This window comes from Phodopus roborovskii, unplaced genomic scaffold (genome assembly GCF_943737965.1).
Source record: "Phodopus roborovskii unplaced genomic scaffold, PHOROB, whole genome shotgun sequence".
NCBI classification, from domain to species: Eukaryota; Metazoa; Chordata; class Mammalia; order Rodentia; family Cricetidae; genus Phodopus; species Phodopus roborovskii.
Window position 1 is genome coordinate 1,453,435 of NW_026126638.1, and position 23,554 is coordinate 1,476,988.

A 23,554-nucleotide genomic window follows, 5' to 3' on the forward strand; every position below is an offset into this window, starting at 1 on the left:
ACTGGCAGCCAGCAGCAACCACGGCTTCTCTGGACCCATAGCAAGCTCTGCAATGTTGCCACCGAAACTATGAAAACAGGGGCAGAGTCTGTGAGAGACAAGTGTGGGTGTGTGTGTGAGGGAGTGTGAGTGTGCGCACACGAATCCAATTCTCACCACCACCCAGAGGTCCGGATTCCTGATCTTGGTTGTCGGTAACTATGGCTGGGGTGGGGGAGGGACCCAAAATCCAGGCAGGGGCCAGGTCCTATTTTCCATCCCTGGGCAGACACTTGGCCTCAGCTCACCCTCTCCCCAACCTGCCAGCTCCAGGACAAGCAGGGCAGTGTCGCTCCAGCCCAGGCGCTCTGCGGGAAGCCATTTTATGCAACAGCTCAGCCCAACATCCAAGTCAAACAACTTCTGGGAAGCAGCAAGCTGGGCGGGGAGGGGCTCTCCTACCCCTCCTTGGCCTGCCCCGACTCAAACCCAGATGCCTTAGAACCCCCTAGAGGCCCTGCACCTTTATTTTTAGGAGTGGGTGTCCCTTCCTCTCTGAGTCAGATATGTGGCAACATGAAAAATGGAGTCAATGGAGTCACTGTTTTGCCTGGGAGAATGAGGCTAGCTGGGATGGCATGGGGACATGGAAATGACGGTGGCTGGGCCACCTGAGATGGGAGTGTGGGCTAATCTGTGGTGTAGACATTCATACTTAACCAAGGGTCTGCTATGGAAGCACAACAGTGAAAGCTGACCTGCTCTACCGCCAGGCCTCTGAGGACCGCTCAGCATCATTTGGGATGGGGATGCTGAATCCAGGGCCATGCTTTGATCGTTACTATGCACAACCACAAAAGGCCAAGGCAATGGGGCACATGCAACAGAATGGGCGCACAATAAGGAGACCACTCCCTAGAGTGAGGGAAGACAAAACGGAACAGGAAAGTTCCAAGAAACAGACTTGAGCTCAAAGGTCAAGGTCAAGGGAACAAATCTCAGTACCCATTTCCTGCAGCCCAGCCAGAGGTGAGGTGGGGGCGGTTTACACATCAGTGGCATGGGGGTGTCCTACAGGCTGAACTTGAGTGGCCCTTACAGATCATTTGCATCAACCCATAGATTTTGTAATGAGGAAATTTTAGTGTGGACGAGAAGAGGGAGCTGCCCGTGGCTTCAAAGTAATCTGTTTCTAAGCAGCTTCCAAGAAGGTAAGGCCTTCTGCTGTTTCCAGCCTTTAGGACGGGGAGGGGCAGATATATAGTGTGTAGGGAGGCAGAGGGGACAGAAGCAGGGTCTGACTCAGAAGAGCCCATGTCCCTTCCTAGCCTAGGCCAAGGAGGATAAAAAGTCCTCACTGTGCAGACTCAGGGTCTTGGGGGATGGGTAGGATGCGAAAGGGCCAAGAAGTTCAAGACCAGTCTGGCTGCATAGCAAGACCCCAAACAAAAAACTAATGGAAAAAAGTACATTCCTGGCCTGGCCCAATGGTCACCAATCACAGCCTGAAATACCTCTATCACCTGTCATTTAGACATTAGAAAGATGTATTCCTCCTCCTTTTTCATTCTTTATTTTTCTTTTCTTTTCTTTCTTCTTCTTGAAGGGAGTGATGGAATAGACATAGGGTCTGAGGGAAATTCAGGAACAACCAAAATAGGCTGCGGAGGTTTGGCTCTGAAGATACTGGAAAAACAGACTGATTGCCGTCGTGGTTGTGGGTATGAGACGCCCAGCATCAGGAGGGCAGGCCGGGAAGGCTCAGCTGTCATGGAGCAGCCCACAGGGGACATGCTCAGGCCTAGGAGAGAAGCAAGGCCTCCTCTTCAGACCTTCCCTCTCCTGCACTGTCCCACTGCAACTGAGGCTGGCTTCTCTTTGCATCCCTGCCGCCCATCCCTTTAGGATCTTCTGCACACAAAGGTGGCCCCTGCTTTTCAGAACCCGTACCAGGTTCCAAATGTCAAGTTCATAAATCACTCGTCTCAAGAGAGCAAAGCAGTGACATCATTATAATCCTGGCAGTCCCCTGAGGCCACAGCCTGTCATAAAAGACATTCTGAGGGGCTTCATCTCACCTTTCTTCTACTCCCACCCAATAGCCAAACCCAGTTGGCTTGATAATGTCCTGTCACTTGACCCTGGGAACGTCTCTTAACCTTTCATGGACCATATTTCTGGTCAATAGGTAAAATGGGGACAATGCTTCCTTCTCTGGCTACATCACGGGGCTAGGGAAGGTCTTTGCAGACTGTAAAAGGACGGGGGCTTTGTCTCTCCCTATAGGACCCCAGGGTAGGGCAGGCAGGTAACAATAATTAACTTGGGAAGCTGCCCCCCCAATGGTAAGAGAGGTAGAAGAGGAAGGAAAGAAAACGAGGGACGAAGGGGATACAGTACCAGCTCAGCTAGCAATCTTGGGCAAGTCACTGCCCCTGGCACGAAGTCTTGTTTCCCCAATGTGAACAGGAGAGCTGGCATCTACAGTTGATGCACAAGCCGTTCCCAACCCTAGACCCAAGTCCTTCCAGAGTGAGATTGTTCCGTTTCACGAGGTATTAGTCAACAGCACTGTCTAGCCTGGGCAGGGAGCTCTGGAGTAGCAGGCAGGAGACAAGTTGGACAGATTGCAGACCAGCAGGCAACAGGCTGAGTAGACACAGGGTGGCCACAGGCACCTCCCCTCAGCCCCTTGCAGATGCTATGGGGGCAGATGGGGAATGCAGACATGCTGTGGCACTATGGGTCCCCCTAGCCCTAAACTTTCACCCCATCCAGGCAGACAGCTGGGGACTAACCAACAGACCGGCAGGGGAGAGCCAGGGCTAGGAAAACTCCCCAAAGGACAGGGCGGGGTTGGGTGGGGCCAGCAGTCAAGTCTGTTTTGTGGTGCTTAAACAGATGAGTTGGGCAAGCCAAGCCTGAGAGAGAGCTGGCCTGCCTGTCTGCGGAGCTGGGGAAGCACCAGGAGGGAATGCCCCTCTGACATTCTCCAAAGTTGTATGGGTGTGGTGACTCCTAGAAACCCGGGCATGTCTATAGGCTACAGAACACTCCGGGGCAGCCCTGGACAGTATTAAAATTTACAGTGGCTGGAGGATGGTAAGCAACGGCAGCCAGCTCCAAGACGACAGTGCACTTTTTTTTTTTTTTTTAGTTAAAAGTCTCTGGTGACACATGTTTCTACCGTCTTCTCTCTTGAGGGGCTGCCTAGTCAAACCCTTCCTGCTTGCCTGGGATCAATTACTATCCATTTGTGTGTGTGTGTGTGGGGGTGTGCCCTCTCAGAAGTAGGACACAGGGTCGTCCTTTTATTTCCTTGCTTCTGTCCCATAGGGAGCGAACACTCTGTTGCTTTTTCCAGACTTCCAAACGCGGAGAGGTAGGGAGTGTCTACTAGTTCCTCCTCCTCCACCCCGCAAACTCCCCCCCCCCACCCCCGCATCTTCTCTAGGTGAACTGCCATTCCTGCGGCCTCGCCTGGCTATTTCTAGGAGGGTGAAGCTTCAAGCCCACAGTGCCCCATTTCCGAGGAAATGCAGAAACACCAGACTTAAACCACCTAGAGGCGCCCGATAGGTACCTTCTCCTCGCTCCTCTCCCTAACTCTCCCAGAGTTCTCTCCAGCCAAGATAGTTATCGCTCTTGAAAAAGAATCAAGACAATCTAGTCTTTCAGGTGGCTTGGAGAGAGGCATGGGCGTTCGTTCTCACGGGGACCGAGGGTCTAGACTGTGAACAAGTCCATCATCCAGGTGTAGAGGACTCCCCCCACCCGCTTTCTCTTTAGAGTGGGGATGCAGGAGCCCCTTGTGGGAGCCCCCTTGCCACTGTGGGGCCACTGACATGGGAGACACACACTGCCCTGCTCGCCAGGAGCCTCACGGGCCAGGGAGAGCCTCGAGTTACTCGAAAAGGGGTGCTGCGCTCCTGACACTTCCCCTCTAGCAATCGGGGGTGCTCCGGGGGGGGCGGCGGACACAGACCCCATCTCATATCCTCGGCGGCAGAGGGGTCCGGGAACGGGGTGCACAGCCCGGGCCACAAGGACCCGGCTTCTCCCGCCCACCTGCCCGTCCAGCCCGCGGCCAGCTGGCAGCCGCCGCGCCTTTCTCTTCTCGCTCCGAATCCGCCTGGCGCTCGCAGTACCATCTCCCCGAGCTCCCGGGCGCCGGGACACCCACAGCCCCGGGCGCAGTCCCGAGCTCGAGAACAGGTGGCCTCGGACAGTTGCCTCTCACTCACCCAGAAGATGAAGTTAAATCCGAAGAGCAGGTATTTGATGCACTTGCTACCCCCTTTGACCGGCATGGTGTAAGCTGGATTTGCTTGGGACAAGAAGCACAGACGACTGGGGCAGAAGGGACACAGCACCAGACTGAGACACGCTGAGGCTGGGGGCTGGCCTACGGCTCTACTTTTAAAAAGTGCCACTCCTTACGGCGATCGGCCAGCTGCGGTGCGCATGTGCCGAGGGTGCCGACCCCGCCCCGGCCCACCTGCCCCGCCCAGGCCTCGTCCCCTGCCCAGGCCCAGGTCTTTGGACTCCGGCTCCACCGCCGTGCGGAGCCCGCCCTGCACCCTGCCCTTCCGGGACTCGTTCCTGAGACCCTCTTTCCTTTCATCTTCCTCCTTCCCACCGCCTTGGGGTCTTTTCAGACCTCCAGACCGGGTTCGTTCCTGGCGCTGCGCCTAAGAGTTTATATTGGAAGACCCCCGAGGGTCATCTAATCTAAAGGACCTTTTTAGATTCCCGCGGCAAGTCTGCTGCCCCCTGTTCGCCTGGCTTGCTTTCTCTCCCACACCTCCTTGTAAACCTTTCCGGGCTAAACATACTTATTTGAGCACTGTGGCCGCTGTAACGCTCCAGGTGATAATCTGAACGTTTCTCCTTTTGCTCAAAAAAAATTTCATTCACACACTTAGTCGAGTTGAAATTCTTCTTTCTGTGTTTACTCCTCACATTCCCTACCCCACCTGGTGCCACACCCTAACTGTGCCCCACCTCGCAGCATGCAGGTGGTGTGTGGCTGGCTGCCCCTGCTCTTTTGCCTCTGTGTGTGTGTGTGTGTGTTATGTAAGTTTAAAATTATTATTTTGAAACAGAATCTTACTATTAGCTCAGTCTGGCTTGGATCTGCATTTGTAAATCAGGCTGGCCTCGAACTCATAGGCGTGTGTCAACATGCCCAGCAATTTCATTGTTTCTGAAGCAGGGGTTAAGCCCGCTGACCTGACTTTGCGTATGTAGCTCAGGCTATCTTCAATCCCAGATTCACCTGCCTTGGCATTGCTGGTGCTGGTGTTACAGGCACGGACCACCACATCCTGCTCCGAGGCTCTTTAAATTCTTCCTTGATTCTGCTAGCTGGGTTTGGAGGTCCTTTTCAACATCCTTTGCAGCATCCTCTCCCTACGCTGGCAGAAAGTTTCCTTGTAGGTCTTTATTGCAAAAGTAAACCATACTTGTTACAGAAACATCAGAAAGTGCCAAGAAGCAAAGAGAATGTGAGTTAAAATTTCACCCGGGTTACACAGTGTGTTGGAGGCAATCTGGGCTACATGAGACCCTGTCTCCAAAAACAAAAACCAAAACAAGACCTTTTTTTCATGTACCAAAACCAGCCTGTGTTAGCATAGCACAGCTCTGGCTTCGGGATTTATCAGTGAGCTGGTTTCGTTAATTGATTCACTTAAGATTTTTTTGTTGTTGTTGTTTGTTGTTTTCACAGTTCACTTTGGAAAGGTACTTCACTGTGGTCAGGAGTTGAGAGCAATAGATTCTATCGTCCTTTTTCCCTGAAGGAGTTTAGGAGCTGGCTGGGGGTGGGGGTAGGGAGGACGGGACAGGCAGGAGACTGAGGGGTGGGGTGTTCAATTTAGGGGTCTCTGAGAGCTCTGAGGAGAGGCCCATGCTCTTCCATTTTATGATGAGTATCCCAACTATCCCAAAGTAAGTGTTACAGTTACAGTACAGTTACACACAGCTGGGTCCCGCGGTCTTAGGCAGAGAACACTTGAGGACTCTTCTTCTTGAGGATGAACCTCAGGGGTTTCAGGTGGAGCCCTGACCATGCACGGGCAGGTCAAGGGGACAGGCTGCAAGCTCTGTGAGGCTAAGGGCCACTGTTTGTACCTCCAGTCCCTGGGTTAATACTTTGGGGTGTCGATCAGGAAATCTGGGTGCATTTGAGGAGGTGCAGTTAGGTAAGATGAGGCTGGCAGTGGACAGAGATGAAGGATAGGCTGGGGGCAGAATGGAGATGTGGAGAGTTAGGACAAAAGGGAAGGTAGGAGGGGCAGTGAGACCTAAAAATCTGCTGAGGAGACAAGGGGTGGGGTGGGGAGCTGAACTAGAGCCAGATCTCCAAGGACTTGATTCACTTGCTCTAAAATTTCTTAGGTCTTACTGAGTGTAACGCCACGAAGCCACCTATATCCATGGGTATGTGGCGTGAGAGACCATAACAGGCAATTGCATGGATGTCCCTATGTCATTCTGGAAGCTGGGGGTGGGGTGGGGTGGGGGGGAAGGGGGATGGGCAGTTAGGTGGAACAGGGGAAGCTGTGTGTGAAGGCAGGGAACCAAAACCATCTATGCCTGGGGAAGCTACCAGCGATGGGCGAGCAGGGTGGATGACAGAGAACCAGGACGGAGTGGCAGAGCCCAAGGAGTCTCTTGCCAGGAGGAGTGGATGTCAACAATGCTTTGCTGATCCAGTAACTCCCTGCGGATGGGATGGCTCCAATAGGGTGTGTGGGACAACCAGGAGCTGGGTCAGGCTAGAAAATAACACCTCCTTGTTCTGGGAGGGGGTGAGTCCATCCACTTGTGGGGGGAGAACAGGTCTCAAGAAACGGTTTAATGTCCTTGTAACCCCTCCTGAGGACCATGGGAGAGAGGGGTTCAGTAAACATTTCCATCTTCAACGGAAACTACTTTGGGTAGCAGTGAGTGCTGACCGAGGTCCCCTCAACCCCCCCTTGCCATCACTATTATTTTTACACCTGTGGAACAGCTTAAGAACCCCACTACATATAATCAGAGGAGTTTGCTGTTGTTGTTTTGCTTTGAGTTCCCAGGCCCACAGAGTGTGGTGGCCCTATATGCCGAGAGCACTGGACCTGGAGTGAGGAGAGCCACCTCTGGTCTTGGTCCCTACTCTATGGTTATTTGGACAGGTCAACTCCTGTCCTTGGACCCTGGTCTTCTATGGTGCAGTGACATTCTGAGCCAAAGTGTGTTTATTACGGGAGCTGAAAGTTACAGGCAACCAGGAAAAGGGAGGGATGGAAAAAAATGTGGTTTGCTTTAACTGGAAGAGGAAAATGTGGGTAAGCTCTTGAGTCAGAGATCACATGGAGGCAGCCAGGCCTTCCAGCTTTTGTGGAGTTGGGACTGGGAAAACTTTTTCCACCTTCCCTGGGGGGATCCGTTTCTGGAAAACCCCCTCAACTCAGAGGTCGGTGTTGGCTCTTGCACTCCCCCTGGTGGTATGATTCAAACACATCTGGCCAAACCAGCTTTGGCTTCAGCAAAGGTCGGAGAGACTGCTCACCCTCCCGACCCAGGTGTGGACTCTTGCAGATGCAGCCTCAGGCAAAGGTCCTTCTCCCTGTCCCCAGCCTCCCGTATCATTTGGGTTTGTTGCTTTCACTGCTAGAAGGTTTGACTGGTGCCTTTATTTTAAAGGCAGTCATGTGAGCCTCTCATGGATTGCTTGATGAGACTTCTACTGTCACCATATTTCTGTATGTGAGGATGGTGGTGATCAACTTCAAGGGGCACTCTATTTGGGGGTGGGGGTGCTCAGCAGTCAGGAGCCCTGGCTGCTCTGCTAGAAGATCTAGGTTTGATTCCCAGCACCCACATGACCGTTTGCAACTACCTGTAACTGCAGTTCCAGGGGATCCAATCAATACTGTCCTCTGGCCTCTGTGGGCATCGGGCATTCGTGTGGTGGCCAGACCTATGAGCAAACAAAACACCCACACATATACAACACAAGAATTAAGATAAAACATTTAAAAAGAACATTTGCCCTGATTGATTTCCATTGCCAGCTGGCTTGCTGTGCACGTGGTCCTCTGTAAACATCTCTGGCATGAACTCGGGGAGACACGCTGAACTGGGCTTTGGGCTGCAGGTGTCTCGGCTGTCACGTGGGTTACTCATGTTCTCACCATTTCCTTTGTTTACCTCACTCCTCTGTCCATTCAGGTAGTCGTATTTGTTCAGCTGTAGTCCAAATGTGCCCCATCTTAGTCTCCGAAACTTGTGGATGCACCTCTATGCCTAGCTGGATACAGTCAAAGGATCTTGAAATGGGGATTATTGTAGCAGAACTTTGTAATCAAAGGAGAGTTTTGCTGTTTGCTTTTGTTTTTGACAGGCTCTCACTAAGTAGCCCAAACTGGTTTTGAACTCTAGATCCTCCTGCCTCATCTTCTTGATTACTGGAATTTCTCTTTTTCTTTTTCTCTTTCTTTTTTTCCTCCCTCCCTCCCTCCCTCCCTCCCTCCCTCCCTCCCTCCCTCCCTTCCTTTGGTTGTTGTTGTGACAGGGTCTCTCTATGTAGTTTTGGCTGTCTTAGAACTCACTACATAGACCAGACTGGCCTCCAACTCCCAGAGATCTTTTTATCTCTGCCTCCTGAGTGCTGAGATCCCCCCCAGCGTGTACCCCCACACCTGACCTGAGTATTGGGATTTCAGTAGTGTGCCATCACCCCCGAGTTTGCAAAGAGTTCTCTCTTTATAAGTATTTTTATCTTATTTATGTGTACTAGCAGTGAGTGTTTTGGCATGTGTCCATCTATGCCCCATTTGCATGCCTGGTACCCATGGGGGACAGAGGAGGGTGTCAGATTCCCTGGAATTGGAGTTACAGACAATTGAAAGCCATCGTGTGGGTGCTGGGAATTGAACCTAAGTCTTCTGAAACGTGGTTACGGGACAGTGCACTTCACTGCTGAGCCGTCTCTCCATTCTACCAGAGTTCTTATGAAAGAGAGGTAGGAGTTTCCTAGCCAGAGAATAAGATGTGAGGACAGAGGCCCAGATTGGGACGATGTGTGGCCATGTGCCAAGGAACACGGGACAGGACGCCTCTGGAAGCAGGACCAGGAGAAGAAGCGAATTCTCTCCTACAACTGTCAGCGAGAACAAACACAGCGCTGCCCACTTACTTTAGACCTCTGGCCTCTGGAATAGTAAAATAATTAAATGTGTTATTTTAAGCCATTACATTTGTCATAATTTATTACGGTAGTAAAGGGAAACGGGCACAGCTATTAAAATAAACATTGGGGTCAGAGTGCAAAATCTCTGTGGGATCCTACATGTAAAATGAATTTTCTTTCTTTCTTTCTTTTTTTGGTCTTTCTTCCTTTTATTCAGCACCCAAGCCCTGCCTTGACGCTCCTCCTTTTTTCTTAGGCTCTTACCTGCTGAGTGCATGGGGGGGTTGTTTCCTAATACCTCTCATGCTGCTGCCAATGGGCATCTCAGGCACTCACTACCCAGGGCAGGGCTGTAGTAGTCAGGGATCTTGAGAGGAATAGAGGCAATAGGCTGAGTATATATTAAAGGGGGATTTATTAGGTTGGCTTACCTGACCCGATTTGGATAGTCAACTCAACGGTGGCTTTCTTCACCCTGGAGAAGGTGAAACTGTAGCTGTTCAGTCCATGAAGCTGGAGTCTTGGCAGCCCCAGAGTGGTGTGCTGAAGGCCTGGAGGGCTCTTGGAGAGTGTCTGGTCTTCAGTGCACATTGGAAGCCTGATGAAGTTGGTATCCGTGAGGGAGCGCAGCAGCAACAGAGTCGATGAACTTGCCAATGAGATGTGAAGGCAACGAGGCAAACAGCAAAGCTTTGCCCTTGGATCTCCTTTAATAGGGCTGCTGCCTGGTCAAGAAAACCCTCACAGGTGTGCCCAGCAGCTTGTCCTTAGTGAGTCCAGACCCAATCAAGCTGAGATGAAAAACTAAACTGTCACAGGAACCAAGCCCACACAAGGTCAAGTGTTAGAGGAGAAGGTAAGACCCCAGGCTTCGTGATTGTCACTCAGCATTGGCTTATCTTTCCTTGCTCTTGTCCCCTCCAATAACAGGGGTCACGCCCTCAAAACTGGTCATTGTTCTCCTCACTGTCCTGGCTCACTGATTTCCGGCTTTCTGGTCTGCACACCTCACCAGAGGGATTGCTTTGTGATGGCACTGAAGGAGCTCTGTCCTCATCCATAACTGTTTTCATTGCATTGAATACACACACTCCACACACACATTCATCTGTGAATGTATGGTTTTGGTCAGGCTTTCAAGGGTAGGTTGACGGAGGGGGTTACAGATGCTCTAAAAATCCCTTTCAGTTCTTACTGTCAGCTGCACAGATGCTAAAAACTGGAACGATACAGAGAAGATCAGCATGGTCCCTGTGCAAGGATGGCATGCAAATCTGGGAACTGCTTTATAGTGGGCAGCAAGATGGGAGAGAGGGCCGAGGAAGCAAATGGACACAGTAAGAACAAAGTGTAACGATAGGCGTGTAAGAAAATGTATGCTGACTAAAGCCCCATGGTTAGGGGCTGGGGAGATGGCTCAGTGGATAAAAAGCACATGCTACACAACTGTTGAGGACCAGAGTTTGGGCCCCCATCACCCTGTTAGATGCTTCTTGGACTGACCTGTAATCCTAATATGTGGAGGACAGCTGTGGTAGAGCACACCTTCAATCCCAGCACTTGGGAGGCAGAGGTAGGTGGCCATCTGTGAGTTCAAAGGCACCTTTGTCTACAAAGTGAGTTCCTGTGCAGTCAAGGCCACACAGTGAGACCCCTTCTCAACCAACCAAACAACCTCCCAAACTGTCAAAAACCAAGACAATCAAACACACACGCGCGCGCGCGCGCGCGCACACACACACACACACACACACACACACACACACACGGGTTCAAATATGAAACCCTACCTCAGTATAAAAGTTAGAGAATAAGTTGGAGAATGATTGAAGACAATTGACATCAACATCTGGCTTCCAGATGTACTTCCATACATGCACATCCATCCCAAACATGTCTGGCCAATGTAAACACACACACACACACACACACACACACACACACACACACACACACACACACACACAGGTCCCTTTTGAATATCTCTTGCTTTAAAAATCCCATTTCATGCAGACAATCTTGTCTCCTCCCATCCCCAGGCTCTGGCAGCCTTCTGGTCCTCATTGCCTGTGATTGTCCTCCGCATATGTCCACACAGAGCAATTTAGCTCTTGCTGGGAATTCCTAATGTGTCACTCTCTGCTCCTCCCTCTTGCTCAGCATGACAAATATATCTCAGGGTATCCCTCTTAGAGTGTGTGTGTGTGTGTGTGTGTGTGTGTGTGTGTGTGTGTGTGTGAAGTATGAAGGAACCAGGGTTTAAAACCATCCTTTTGTTGTGCTCCTGAAGCTTTGTTTCTTCACCCTTTGTCTTTTTTTTTTTTTTTTTTTTTTTTTTTTTTTGCTTATCCTGCCTGTTTGAAGACTTCCTAGTCCCCTTACAACCTCTGAGTGATTTTTCTGTAATGCTGCTACCTTCTTACAGAATGGAGAGAGGCTTTAGAGTGTCTATCATTATCTACTCAACTATTCTAGCTAAAAAGTCAACTCCGTAAGTGTGGGACGACTTGGCCATTCTTGGTGCGGCTTTTGCAATTTGACCAACAGGTCAGGCACAAAGTTGTCCTATAGTAAATATTGAATGTACAGGAACCTGATGTCCTGGATCTGAGATGGGCAGAGAGGCTCTTGGCTGTCCCTTCTCCATCACTATTTACAATTCTGCTTGCTCTTTCAGGATGTCACACACATCCTCGTGTCTGGGTTCTTCACTCCCTTCCCCAGCCCCAGTTCCTGGCCCTTAGGCATTTCAGCTTAGCCTTCTCTGAGGCTAGCTCAGCAGCTACCTTCCCAGCATCATCAGTCATCAAAGGTTGCTCATGTCCACTCTCATAGCATACTCTGTTTTACTTGTTATTTATTTATTTTAACTATTCTGTTTTATTTGTTATTTATTTTAACTAACCCCCCCCCCAAAAAAAAAAACAAAACAAAACAGGGTTTCAGTACATAGTCTTAGCTTGCCTGGAACCCACTATGTAGACCAGACTGGCCCTCAAACTCATGGAGTTCTGCCTGCTTCTGCCTCCCAACTGCTGGGATTAAAAGAATGCACCGCCATGACTGGCCCTTGATTACATTTTTGAGGCAGATTCTTTTTCTTTAGCTCATGTTGACCTTGAACTTAGTATGTAGCCCAGACTAGCCCCAGAACCATCATAGCCATCTTCCTGCCTCAGTCTTACAAATATTAGATTTGTAAGCATGAGCCTTCATGCCAAGCTGCTTGTTTCTTTTGAATTATCCAGTAGACTCTTAGGTTCAGTCTGGGCTGTAATGTTATATCTAGTACATTTACAAAACAAACAACACTCCCAACCTTGCTCCAGTCACAGGCAGGCTGAATGCTGAAAGCAGGCCTCTAGAACTAAAAATGGCTGGGTGTCTATTACACTCTGGGCATTGAGAAGCCAATTTAATATGCAAATGCCCTCTGAAGTTGAGGTCTTGTCATCGCCTATAAGCAAAGAAAACAAGTCACAAAGGTTTATTAACTTTTGAGGAAGCCTGGATTTGAATGAACTCAGGTGGCCCAACCCCAGAGCCTCAGGCTAAAAGACTCTCCCAGGGTGAGTGCTTATGCTGCTATTGGCAATGCTTAGTGCCTTTTTTCCTTATTCATTGATTGGAAGGAGGTCTCATTATGTTGCTCCTGCTGGTTCAGTTGTGCCTCTGGAATATCTGGGGGTGTGCCTGGTCCTCTTCACTGTATTGGTCCTTTGATTATAGAGGGCGAGGGAAGGGGCTGCAGGTTGGTGATTTAGGATTGTGCTGTCCTGAGATTACCTGCAAACAAACTGATTCTCATGTGAGTTTGCACATTGGTTTTGTCTTTTTTCTGTCCCTTCCAAGCAATTCCTTCCACAGCAGCATAGAGATCACTGTTCTTTCTGTACCCTGCAGGTGGGTAGGTGGGTGGGAACCCTGGTGGACCTGCCCTTGGCTCAGTGGTAGGCAATAGCAACCACAGGTAGCATCAGCAGCTTCTCTTTGGATACTTCTGGATTTGGCAGAAGAGGCTCTGGGGTGTGTGTGTGTGTGTGTGTGTGTGTCCTTTCATAGGAAGGAAGAGAAGAAGGAAAAGACTAGCAATCTCAGGTCCAAACTCCAGGGCATTCGCCTGGTTGCTATGACAACCTAGGCAAATCGTTTCCCTTTTCTGAGACTCCATTTCCTTATCCACAAAGTGGGCTGATATTCCTCAGTGTGATCACTGAGCATCAAATGAGCCCTTGGATGTGGAAGCGCTCTGTAAACTGGAACATGCTCACAAAAGACCCTTTGAACTTTGTTTTTATTTTATCTGTGCATATGTGTGTCTGCCGTGTGTGTGAGTGCACTCGGGAGCTAGGAGTCTGGATTCTCTGGAGCTGGGATCTGAACTCAGGTCCTGGAGAAGAGCAGCAAGAACTCTTAACTGTGGAGCCATCTTTACAAGCCCAAACTCAGCTGTGAACCAGACTCTCAGGCTAAGGTGTGGTGGCTAGGGTGCTACAATGTGATAGTGTCCTCCAGCCTTGGAGTCCTGGACTTTGGGCAAGAGGATCGCTTTCCTCTTTGAAGAGCTAGTTCTGTCTCCTGAGCATCTCCATTCGGAGCATGTTGATTCCTGCTCACCATGTGTCTCCCTCACATGTGCCAGGCCCTGTGGGCTTACAGGCACAGGCAGGGAGGCAGGGGCCACATTCCACTTAAAAGGAGTATACCACCCAGCTGGAATGCAAAATCTCGAGGGCAGAATTAGTGGGGTGAAGGTGAAGGGCAGCGAGGTTGTGGGAACACACATTACTTGACTGACCTTGAGTAGCCTGAAGCCACAAACCAGAGAGATGGGGCATGCTGGGAACAGCAGAAGGGGGCACCTCCCACTTCCACCCAGCTCAGTGGAGTCTGCCTTGAGCAGGTTCTACCAAAGGCAAGTGAAACCACTAACTGTGCCGCAGGGACCATATGAATAGATACTCAAGTACTATAAATTCCTTGTATTAGGAACCTTGTGTTCCCCAAATGTGTCTGGGGTGGACTGTGTGTGTGTGTGTGTGTGTGTGTGTGTGTGTGTATGTGTATGCATGTGTGTATGTATGTGTGTTTGTATGTGTATGCATGTGTGTGTGTTTGTGTGTATGTGTATGCATGTATGTGTTTGTGTGTGTGTGTATGAACACGTGTCTGTTTTGTGTCTGCATATATGAGAGTGTGTACCTTAGAGTGTGAGTTTAGGCAGCTATGGGAAGGTGAAATGAGGTCAGGATGAACTTAAAGAAAGATGTCATGGATGTTCATCTGGGCTTGTCTGTTATTGTCATGGAGTCATTGCCTGGAGACACTCAAGTCTGAACTCTGTCTTATGATGTAGGGGCCCCTGAGCTGGCTTCTGCTCTGCCTGTCACTCCAGTTGAGTTCCCCATTTCTGACCTTATATAATCCTCCGGTCTCCTCCCGTCCCCCACTTTTTCCTCTCTCACTAAACTGTTGTTTTTGCAATCATTTCAGGCTTACAGAAAAGCTACAATGACTACACAGCGTCATCCTAAAGTTAACACAACTGTGGCATATTGGTAAAAGCTACCAACACAACACCGACGCAATGCTATTAACTAGGCTGTAATTTTGATCAGATTTCAAGATTTCACCCTTCTTTTTCCCTCACTGATGTCTTTGTGGTCCAGATTCCTGCATGGCATTCAGTGCTTTGAATTCCTTAGACTTTTTTTTTTCCTTCGAGACAGTGTTTCTCTGAGTTAACAGCTCTGGCTGTCCCAGGAGTAGCTCTGTAGATGACTGGCCTCTAACTCCTAGAGACCCGCCTGCCTCTGCCTCCCCAGCGCTGGGATTAAAGGCCTGTGCACCACCACTGCCTGGCCATTCCTTAGACTCTTAGGGAGGACCTGCTGGGCTCTGTTCCTTGATGGTGTGCCTTTTTACTGGAGAGATGAACAAATGCTGGATTCAACAGTTTCATGTCAACATTTGTCTTAGGTTCCTTTTTAAATTTTATTAATATGTATTCGTGTTTTGCCTCAGTGCCTGAAGAGGCCAGAAGAAGGCGTTGCATTCTTTGAGACTGGAGTTACGGGTGGTTGTGAGCCACTGTGTGGGTGCTGGGAATCAAACCCAGGTCCTCTGGAAGAGCAGCCAGGGCTCTCAAATACTGAGCCACCTCTCCAGCTCCCTTATTTTTATTTATTTATCTATTTGTTTGTTTAATTAGGTTTCTATTGCTGTGATAAAACACCATGACCAAAGCCAGTCGGGGAGGAAAGGGTTGATTTAAGTTTATAGTCCACCATGAAGGGAAGTCAGGGTAGGACTGAAACTAAGGCTTAGTGCTGACTGGCTTCCCAGAGCTTCTCAGCCTATTTGTTACATCACTCAGGACCACCTGCCTGCAGTGGCACCGCCCACATCAATCAGTCATCAGTGAAAGGCTCTACAGACTTGCCTATATGTAATGGAGGCTATTTCTTTCCCTCCCTCCCTCCCTCCCTCCCTCCCTCCCTCCCTCCCTCCCTCCCTCCCTCCCTTCCTCCCTCCTTCCCTCCCATCTTCTTTCCTTCCCTCCCTCCCTTCCTTATTTTGAGAATATAATAGAACTACAACATTTTCCCCTCCCATGTCCTCCCTCTGGGGGCATTTTTTTCCCAGTGGAAGTTTTTCTTCCAGCAACCTAGCTTGTGTCAAGTTGACAAAAACTCAACCAGGACACAGTTCGTGAAGAAAATATTTTTCCTTAGCACAGTTTGGGAACCTGTAGTGTGACTTGTCCAGGCACCAGACCCAAGAAACATCCTATGTGAATGGGGCGTGGTGAGCCGGTGAGTTTATTGGGGTTACTTACAGGAAGGGTGTGTGTGAGCTTTGTGAACCATTGAGTTTATTGGGGCTACTTACAGGAGCCCCTGGGGGTGGGTGAGCTTTGTGAACCAGTGAGTTTATTTGGTTACTTGGGGTGGTGGTGGGGGGGAGTGAAAGGCGGTACAGTAGGGGTGACTCCCTGAAGCTGTGTAACTGGAGTTGCATGTGTAACTTGCGTGCAGTTTCATGCAGAAGTTTCCTTCCTTCCACAAGAGCCTGTGGGAGCGTAGGGTGAAGTCTTGTGAAATGCATAACCTTCTGAACTTTGTAAGTTTCCGCTACCTTCAGGGTCTTAGGCGCTCTCCTCTTCCACTTAGGAGGACATAGCTACACAGCAGCTCCAAACAGTATAGCATGGGCTCTGGTGTGGCCCCTGCATCAGATGCCAAGCATAGGGGGCAGGGGAGGATGGCTGGTGAAAGCTGAGAGAAGCCAGAAGCCAGATAGGGCCAGGCTGGCCTCAAACTTACAAAGATCCTCCTGCCTCTGCTGGGATTAAAGGCATGCTCTACCACCACCAGCTCTACTCAACATTTTCTAGGCCCCTCCTACAAAGCCTCCATCGCTGGAGCCCAAGCTCCCAACCATGAACCTCAAAACCACCCTAGCTATAGCAACCACTAATACATAAGCCTTCTCATTCTTTGTCCAGCTGTGCCAACCAAGGGGCCGTGCTTACCATGGCTTTCACAAGGACAGTGCAGGGCTGGTGGCAGAGCTAGAAGCCAGCCCCAGGCTGCTTTGTCTTTGTGATTTGTCCCTCTCTGGTGCTCTCTGTTGTCTAGCCTTGGGTGCTTGGTTTTAGCCCATGTCTAGGAGGGTTTCATGCTCTGTTTGGCAGTGGGTGAGCCCTGTGGTTTCTCCCGACCCTGCACATTAAGAAGGACCTCAGCATTCTTGGCTGCGTGGACTCCTCCAGCCTCTTGGGCTGTATGTCACTGCAGACAATTACCCACTTTCCCACCCACCTTTTCCAAACAAGCCAGGAAAACAGAATGTCAGACCCCTGGGTACCCTGAATTACCTCCCGCCTGAGGCTTGCATGGGAGTCTCTGCTTCCCCATTCCACACTGTGTGCGTCCTGGAATTCCTACAGCAGGAGGCCATCCTTCACCCAGTAGCTTTTGGGGCTCCTTGACAAGCTAAGTCTCTGTTCAGCTTTAGTTTTGGATCTGCTTCTAATTTTAATTTTGAAATAACCTACTGATTCACATAATTAAAAAGTAAAGTTACTTCTCAATTGTTCCTTAGTCTGTTGTCAGTGCTCTGTCTGGGCTGATCAGACATTTGTTCACATCTTCCTACCCAGAAGTCATACAACAACTTGGTGTTGACTTCTGGTCTCTACACACACATGCATATATATATATATATATATATATATATATATATATATATATATATATACCTGCACACACTCTTTCTTCACTCATGCATATAAACGTGAAAGCACACATGCACACTCACGCACTAATGGCTCCCCGGTTACATACACATCTTCTGGTACCCAAGAAGTGTTATCTAGCATGGCAAAAGGGACTTTGCAGATTCAATTAAGGTTAAACGCCTTGTGATGGGAGCAATCTTTTTGAATTATTTTGATAGCCTCCATCTAACTCTGTAGGTTAGAGTGTGTCGGAGAGAACTGCTACAGAATCAGAGAGATATGACTATGAGGGTTTTGCAGCTAAAGAGAGAGTCTATAAGCCAAGGAATTTGGCAGCTTACAGAAGCAGAAAATGCAAAGCAATAAACTATTTCCCACAGACACTAAAAAGAAGGCAGCCTTGCCAGCCCATCTCATCCCAGTGAGACACATGTGTCAGATCTGACCTCAAGTGCAATACACATGAAGCCGCGTGCTAGATTTGTGAGAGTCTTACTGCCCTCTCTTTTGACTCTATGGATCCAGGAAGCCACCTGTGAATCAGCCCTTGGGTTTTCACAACCTTCTCCTTGTCTGGTGTGCTTGGTTCCCTTTATGAGAGGCCCTTTTTGCCTAGACACTGGCAGGCAATGTAAGGGCTGGGACTCTGTGTCCTGTGTCTTGGGAGTGATGCTGCAGTGACTGCCCGGGGTAGGGACTGTTCTGGGGGTGGGCAGTGTCTGCAGGGGGCCAGTCCTGCACTTCCTCCCTTTCTGGAGTGGGATCTTCACTCCGTACCCCAAGGGCATTTCCACTTGGACCCCGGCAGGCATCTGCTTGTCTCCTTCAAAGCCTAGACTCCCAGAGTGGGGGAGGCCTCCGGGGCCCTCTGAAGCCTGCATTTGTGAACCCTGCTCTTTGAGCCAGGCCTTTTCACTGCTGGGTAGATCGGCTGAGCAGAAACGTTCCCTCCCAGCCTGGAAGCCTGCCATGTCCTGCCCTCTGGGGCCACCTCCAGTGAGCCCGCTGCTGGGAGGCAGAGGAGGGGACCCCGTTCCAGCTCTGCTAACTCCTTCCTGGGTGGCCCCAGGATTGTGCGTCCTTTTGAACTCTGTTTTCACAATCTGTTTGGAAAGAAACACCCATGGGGACCAGTGTGGGAAGTGTCCTAGCTTCCATGCTAATGTGCTATGAATTATACACCCCTCCCATTTCCCCCACCATACCTTCTAGGTCCCGTAACTGTTCCCTGGGAGCGGGTAGCACCCCACTCCCTGCTGCTCCAGGGGTACGGGATACAGACCTGGGCCCAGCCTCTGGGGGTTGGGGTTAGGTTGGTCTCAGTTGTCTGGAATCTTTTTTGCTGCAGGCCAGCCTTTACTTTAGCTCCTCCCTGGGGCTGGCCACCCTTCCTCCCCCCTCAACCCCCCCTTCCCACCACACAAACCCCACAGGCACTAATGCTCTTGCTGGGCACAGAAATATCATTGTATTTTTAGCTCTGGCCCCACTCCATCCCACGAGCACCCCTCTTGGCATGAACTTGGCCAGATCTTCAAGTTCTTGTCCTCAACCCTTGAGCCACAGGAATGTGCCCACCCCACAACATTTACATGGCTCTGCCCACATTTCTCCAGCCACCCTGTTGCCTCAGTGACTTGCGTGATCGGCTTGTACACACCTCTTTCCTGCTCCCATCACACATGCACATACAAGCACCCATATACACACCTGGAAACTCTGGAGTGTTTTCTGTCTCCTGTCCCTATGCTTTGTCCTTCTTTCTGGCAGAGAAACAGTCCCAGCAATGCCAGCCCAAAGGGGACAAGGATAGATAGAGGGAGACATGTTTGCTTCTTGTCCTTCTAGGCCAGTTGGTTGGAGGTATGCTTGAGAGCATACATCTCTCTCTCTCTCTCTTGTGCGCACACACACACACACACACACACACACACACACACACACACACACGACCTCTGTCTATGGCATGAAGTTAGCCTGTGATAGCCTGTGTTCTGAGGCAAAGTGATTCACCTAAAGATACCTTTTCAACTTCAATTTAAAGAGGGACAGTTAAACTGAGGGCTCCTGCTCCTCCCATCCAGTCTTGGCAGAGAAAATAGTTCTTTCTTTTGTTTTGAGACCGGGCTTCTTTATGTAACAGCCTGGCTGTTCCGGAACTCGCTGTGTAGACCAGGCTAGCCTTGAACACTCAGAGATCCATTCTCTTGCCTCTACCTCTCAAGTGCTGGGATGAGTGCTGGGGCTAAAGGCATGCATCACCACCACCCGGCCGAGAAATGGCTCCTAAAAGTGAGAACTATATTTCTCTACACTTAGCTTGCTCTCAGCCAATTCTGTTCTGAGTATTTTTTTTTTTTTTTTTAAACCAAAGAGTGAGGGAGCCCACAGGTGCTTATACCATGGCAGGCACATAGACATCAGAGAACAGCCTTGAAGATCCTTCTGCCCACCTTGCTTGAGACAGGATCTTTTATTGTCTCTTGCCTCTCACTGTAGAAGTAGGGGAGATTAGAGATGCCTGCGACTGCCCTTTATGTGGGCCTCTGACATCCGGACTCAGCTCCTTACACCTGGGCATCAAGCTTTCTTAGCTCAGGTGTCTTTAATGTGGATCCCACTGTGGGCAGAGTGCTTCCTGGTGACTGGTCCTGGAATAAGGCACAAGGCATACATTCTCATTCTCCTGAACCCAGGGTCCGAAGCAAGCCAGGCAGGGTCCCCATTCTTCTTTTTCCCCTCCATTCCTCAGGGTGACACCCCGTCTCCTTAGGGCATACGATGCTGTCACCCATTTGCTTACTTTCCCCTTCCCTAACACACTGCACTCTCTCCTCTCAGGTCCGTCCGGCGTGTGCGGTTGCCTCAGTTAGGAACTTTCTCTCCCAGTGTCTGCATGGCTGGTTCTTTCCCTTCTTGGGCTCTCTCTGCTCAGCCCAGAGCTTCCAAGGCATTTCCTTCTGCTTTGACCCCCAAATCTCCCTCACTACCTATCACCTGTCACATAGTACACCCGTTTTCATTTTCTTTTCCCCCTTTTATGCATCTCCTTCCACTTCTGTAAACCCTTCCCAGGGCAGAGGCCATTCTTTTCTCTCCAGGGCCTAGAATCAGGCCTGTACCACAGGCCTGTTAGTTCCTATTCCAGGAACTTAGGAAGTGGTTGGTATCCAGTAAGGCTGGGAGGGCTTGCTGAGGAAACATCCCAGCCCAGGCAGCTCGGGCAGGCCCTGGTAGGTGGGTCCATAGACACTTGGTGTCCCTCAGGCAGTACACATTGAAGCCTCAGGGCTGGCGGCCCTGGGAGCTTGCTAAAGACTGCACTGGCACATCTGCCAACAATCCCTGCCCTTCTCTTCCTGAGTGATGAGTTAGCTGGGCTGGAAAAAATGTGCCAGGGCCAAGGCGTGGAGATGGTGGTGTTAATGGTCAACAAACAAAAACTTACTCATACACTCTTCCTTACTGTTGCCCATCGGTGTGGCTGTTAGGGTCCGGCTGTGTCTCCATATTCACTGTTGGGGTCCTAACACCCAGGGCCTCAGACTATGAACTCAGCTGGAACTCAGCCGTTACAGATGCAGCTGGTTGCTCAGATGTGGTCACGCCAGTGTGGCTTGGATTGCGGCCTCTGATGATTGCTGTCCTTCTACGAAGATGCCACGTGCACACAAACATTGAAACTGCCAAGAGAAGACGGCCAGCCACAGAAGAGCAAGTACTGGACAATTCCAGTTAAGTGGGGCCTAGAAGAGTTGGATGACAGAAAATAACAGTGGTTACCAGGGACTGGGGACTCCACAGGGGACAGAGCCAAGGTTCTGTAGACAGATACAGAGTTCTAGGTTGGGATGACTGAAAATTCTGGAGCTGGGTAGTGAAACTTAAATGTTATGTTGTATAGTTAAAACGCATTTATTTATTTATTCACAACAGGGCTTCTCTGTGTCGCTTTGGCTGTCTTGGAACTTGCTCTGTAGATCAGGCTGGACTTGAACTCACAGAGATCTGCTTGCTTGTCTCTGCCTCCCAAGTGCTGGGATTAAAGGTGTATAACACCCCCAACACTGAGCTTTAAAATATATTTTTAAAATTACTTTTATTTTATTTCTCTTCTTCTTTCTTTTTTTGTTTTCAAGACAGGGTTTCTCCGTGTAGCCGTGGCTGTCCTGGAACTCACTCTGTAGACCAGACTGGCCTCGAACTCACAGAGATCTGCCTGCCTCTGCCTCCTGAGTGCTGGGATTAAAGATGCATGCCACCGTCATCTGGACTTCTTTTTTAAGGGAGAAGGTTTTCTGGTTGCAGCCCTTCACGGCAGGGAGGTACTGGCGGTAGGTGCTTCTGGCGGTAGGTGCCTGAGGTGGATTGTCACATTGCAGCCACACATTGGAGGCTGAGGGACACCAGATGCACTCTCCTTTTTAGCTTTGTTACTCTGATTTTGAGATTTTATAATGTTCATAGACCGATGTGGGGACCAGGCGCAGCACAGTGGGGAGGGGATGTGCAAACTGGACAATATTCGCGACAAGACCGCTGAGGTGACCCGCAAAGAGTCAGGAACTAGAGAGGAAGAGCCTGGTCCCGTCCCCATCACAACCCTCAGGAGGCTTCAACCCCGTCCACGCCCCCACGCCACCCTCTGCCCACACTACCCTCTGCCCATGCCGCCCTGCCCACACCCACCTGCCCACACACTCTGATCTCTGACTTTGGCTCCAGAATCCCGAGACAGCACAATTTCTTTAAACAACCCAGTCTGTGGTGCTTTGTTACCGTAGCCCCAGAAAGACACAATGCCTCTCTGTGGCCGGAACCGCTGTCCAGCCCCCTGGCTTCTGGAGCATGGGAGAAGAGAGCTGGCTGCTAAGGGCCTCCCTGCGGCTGGCATTCCATCTCGCCGTCCCTCTATTTGTTCTTTGCTGTTCCTGCCTCCTTTGCCTTCTCAGTTCTCAGCTGTCCTGTCACACTGGAGGTGCCTTGGTGTAACGAGTTTGGTTTTTCTGTCCGCCGTCTGGTATTGTCCTGCTGCCGCACCAGCCCCAAATAATGCACAGAGACTCTGTATTTGATACAATGCTGTTGGCCCGGTTACTTGTTTCTTATTGGCTAGCTCTGCCTTAATTATTAACCCATTTCTGATGATCTATGTATTTCTCTTACCGGGGAGCCGGCAGCATACTGCTTTCTCCAGACTCTCCATCTTGACTCCTCCTTCCTACTTCCTATTTCCTCCTTGTCTCCTAGTCCCTCCTACCTTCCTTTCCTATTGGCCAACAGTGCTTTATTATTAACCAGTATGAGAAACATATACAGAATGACATCTCCCATCATCTCCTCTTTTCTGTCTAAATAAAAAGAAGGGTTTTAACCTTAACATAGCAAAATATATAACACAACAGTTACCAAATAAGAATCACAGTTAACAATATTTAGTTCATTAACATTTATTAAGATTTAAGAAACTATTCCATCATCTATTCCATCTTTGTGAGTCTAAAGTATAAGTAACTTATCTTTAAGCCTAACTAAGGAAAACTATAACCATAACTATCTGTCTTTAATTCCTTCAGAGACCACAGAAGGATAATATATAAGCTCTAGAAATGACAGAGACAACTCATTGTCTGGTCACCCAAGGTTTTTTTGTAATCTTCCATCTTTAGCCCATAGGCCATAGTGTGTCTAGCTGACTCTTTAGCAATGCAGGAAACTTTAAACTGTCTTTTTGTATTGGCAGTTTGACAGTCACTTTTCTCTGTGTCCTGCATACTGTCTCGCAGATTCTTCCATGAAGCAGGATCTCTGTAGCAATGTCCATCTTGAATCAGCAGTCATTTTTCTGTGGGTCCTGCATGTCCAGTTTATATAGCATAAAGTCAAACAGTCCAGACAAGAGCAGTATCTTGTCCAAATGGCTAGTCTTGCCATATTGGAAGCAAACTTCATAATGCATTTCTTCGATGTCCATCTTTCTTTCTGGTGCAGGTGGTATTGCCAAGAGCAATTATGTCTCACTGTCACAAAAACCCTAAACCACTTTAAATGCCATATTCTGTAGGTCTTTGAAAGGTTTGAAGAATGCCTATTTATCTCAAATACATCTCTGTGTATCTTGAAAACCTAACTAACTTAATTCTAAGCTTTGA

General features: G+C 49.6%; 1 protein-coding gene and 1 non-coding gene across 2 annotated transcripts in view; one reads left to right on the forward strand and one right to left on the reverse strand.

Moving 5' to 3' along the window:
- Nucleotides 1-4,392, reverse strand: part of Cd9 (CD9 molecule) — a 32,431-nt gene extending 28,039 nt beyond the window's left edge. Inside the window, exon 1 of the mRNA XM_051207939.1 lies at nt 4,224-4,392. Coding sequence (XP_051063896.1) covers nt 4,224-4,289 — 66 coding nt within the window. The 5' untranslated portion in view covers nt 4,290-4,392. The remainder of the gene's footprint in view (nt 1-4,223) is intronic.
- Nucleotides 4,393-10,354: 5,962 nt separating this feature from the next.
- Nucleotides 10,355-10,456, forward strand: LOC127213071 (U6 spliceosomal RNA). Its single transcript, XR_007833618.1, has one exon. It is a non-coding gene; the product is annotated as a U6 spliceosomal RNA (small nuclear RNA).
- The last annotated feature ends 13,098 nt before the right edge of the window (nt 10,457-23,554 follow it).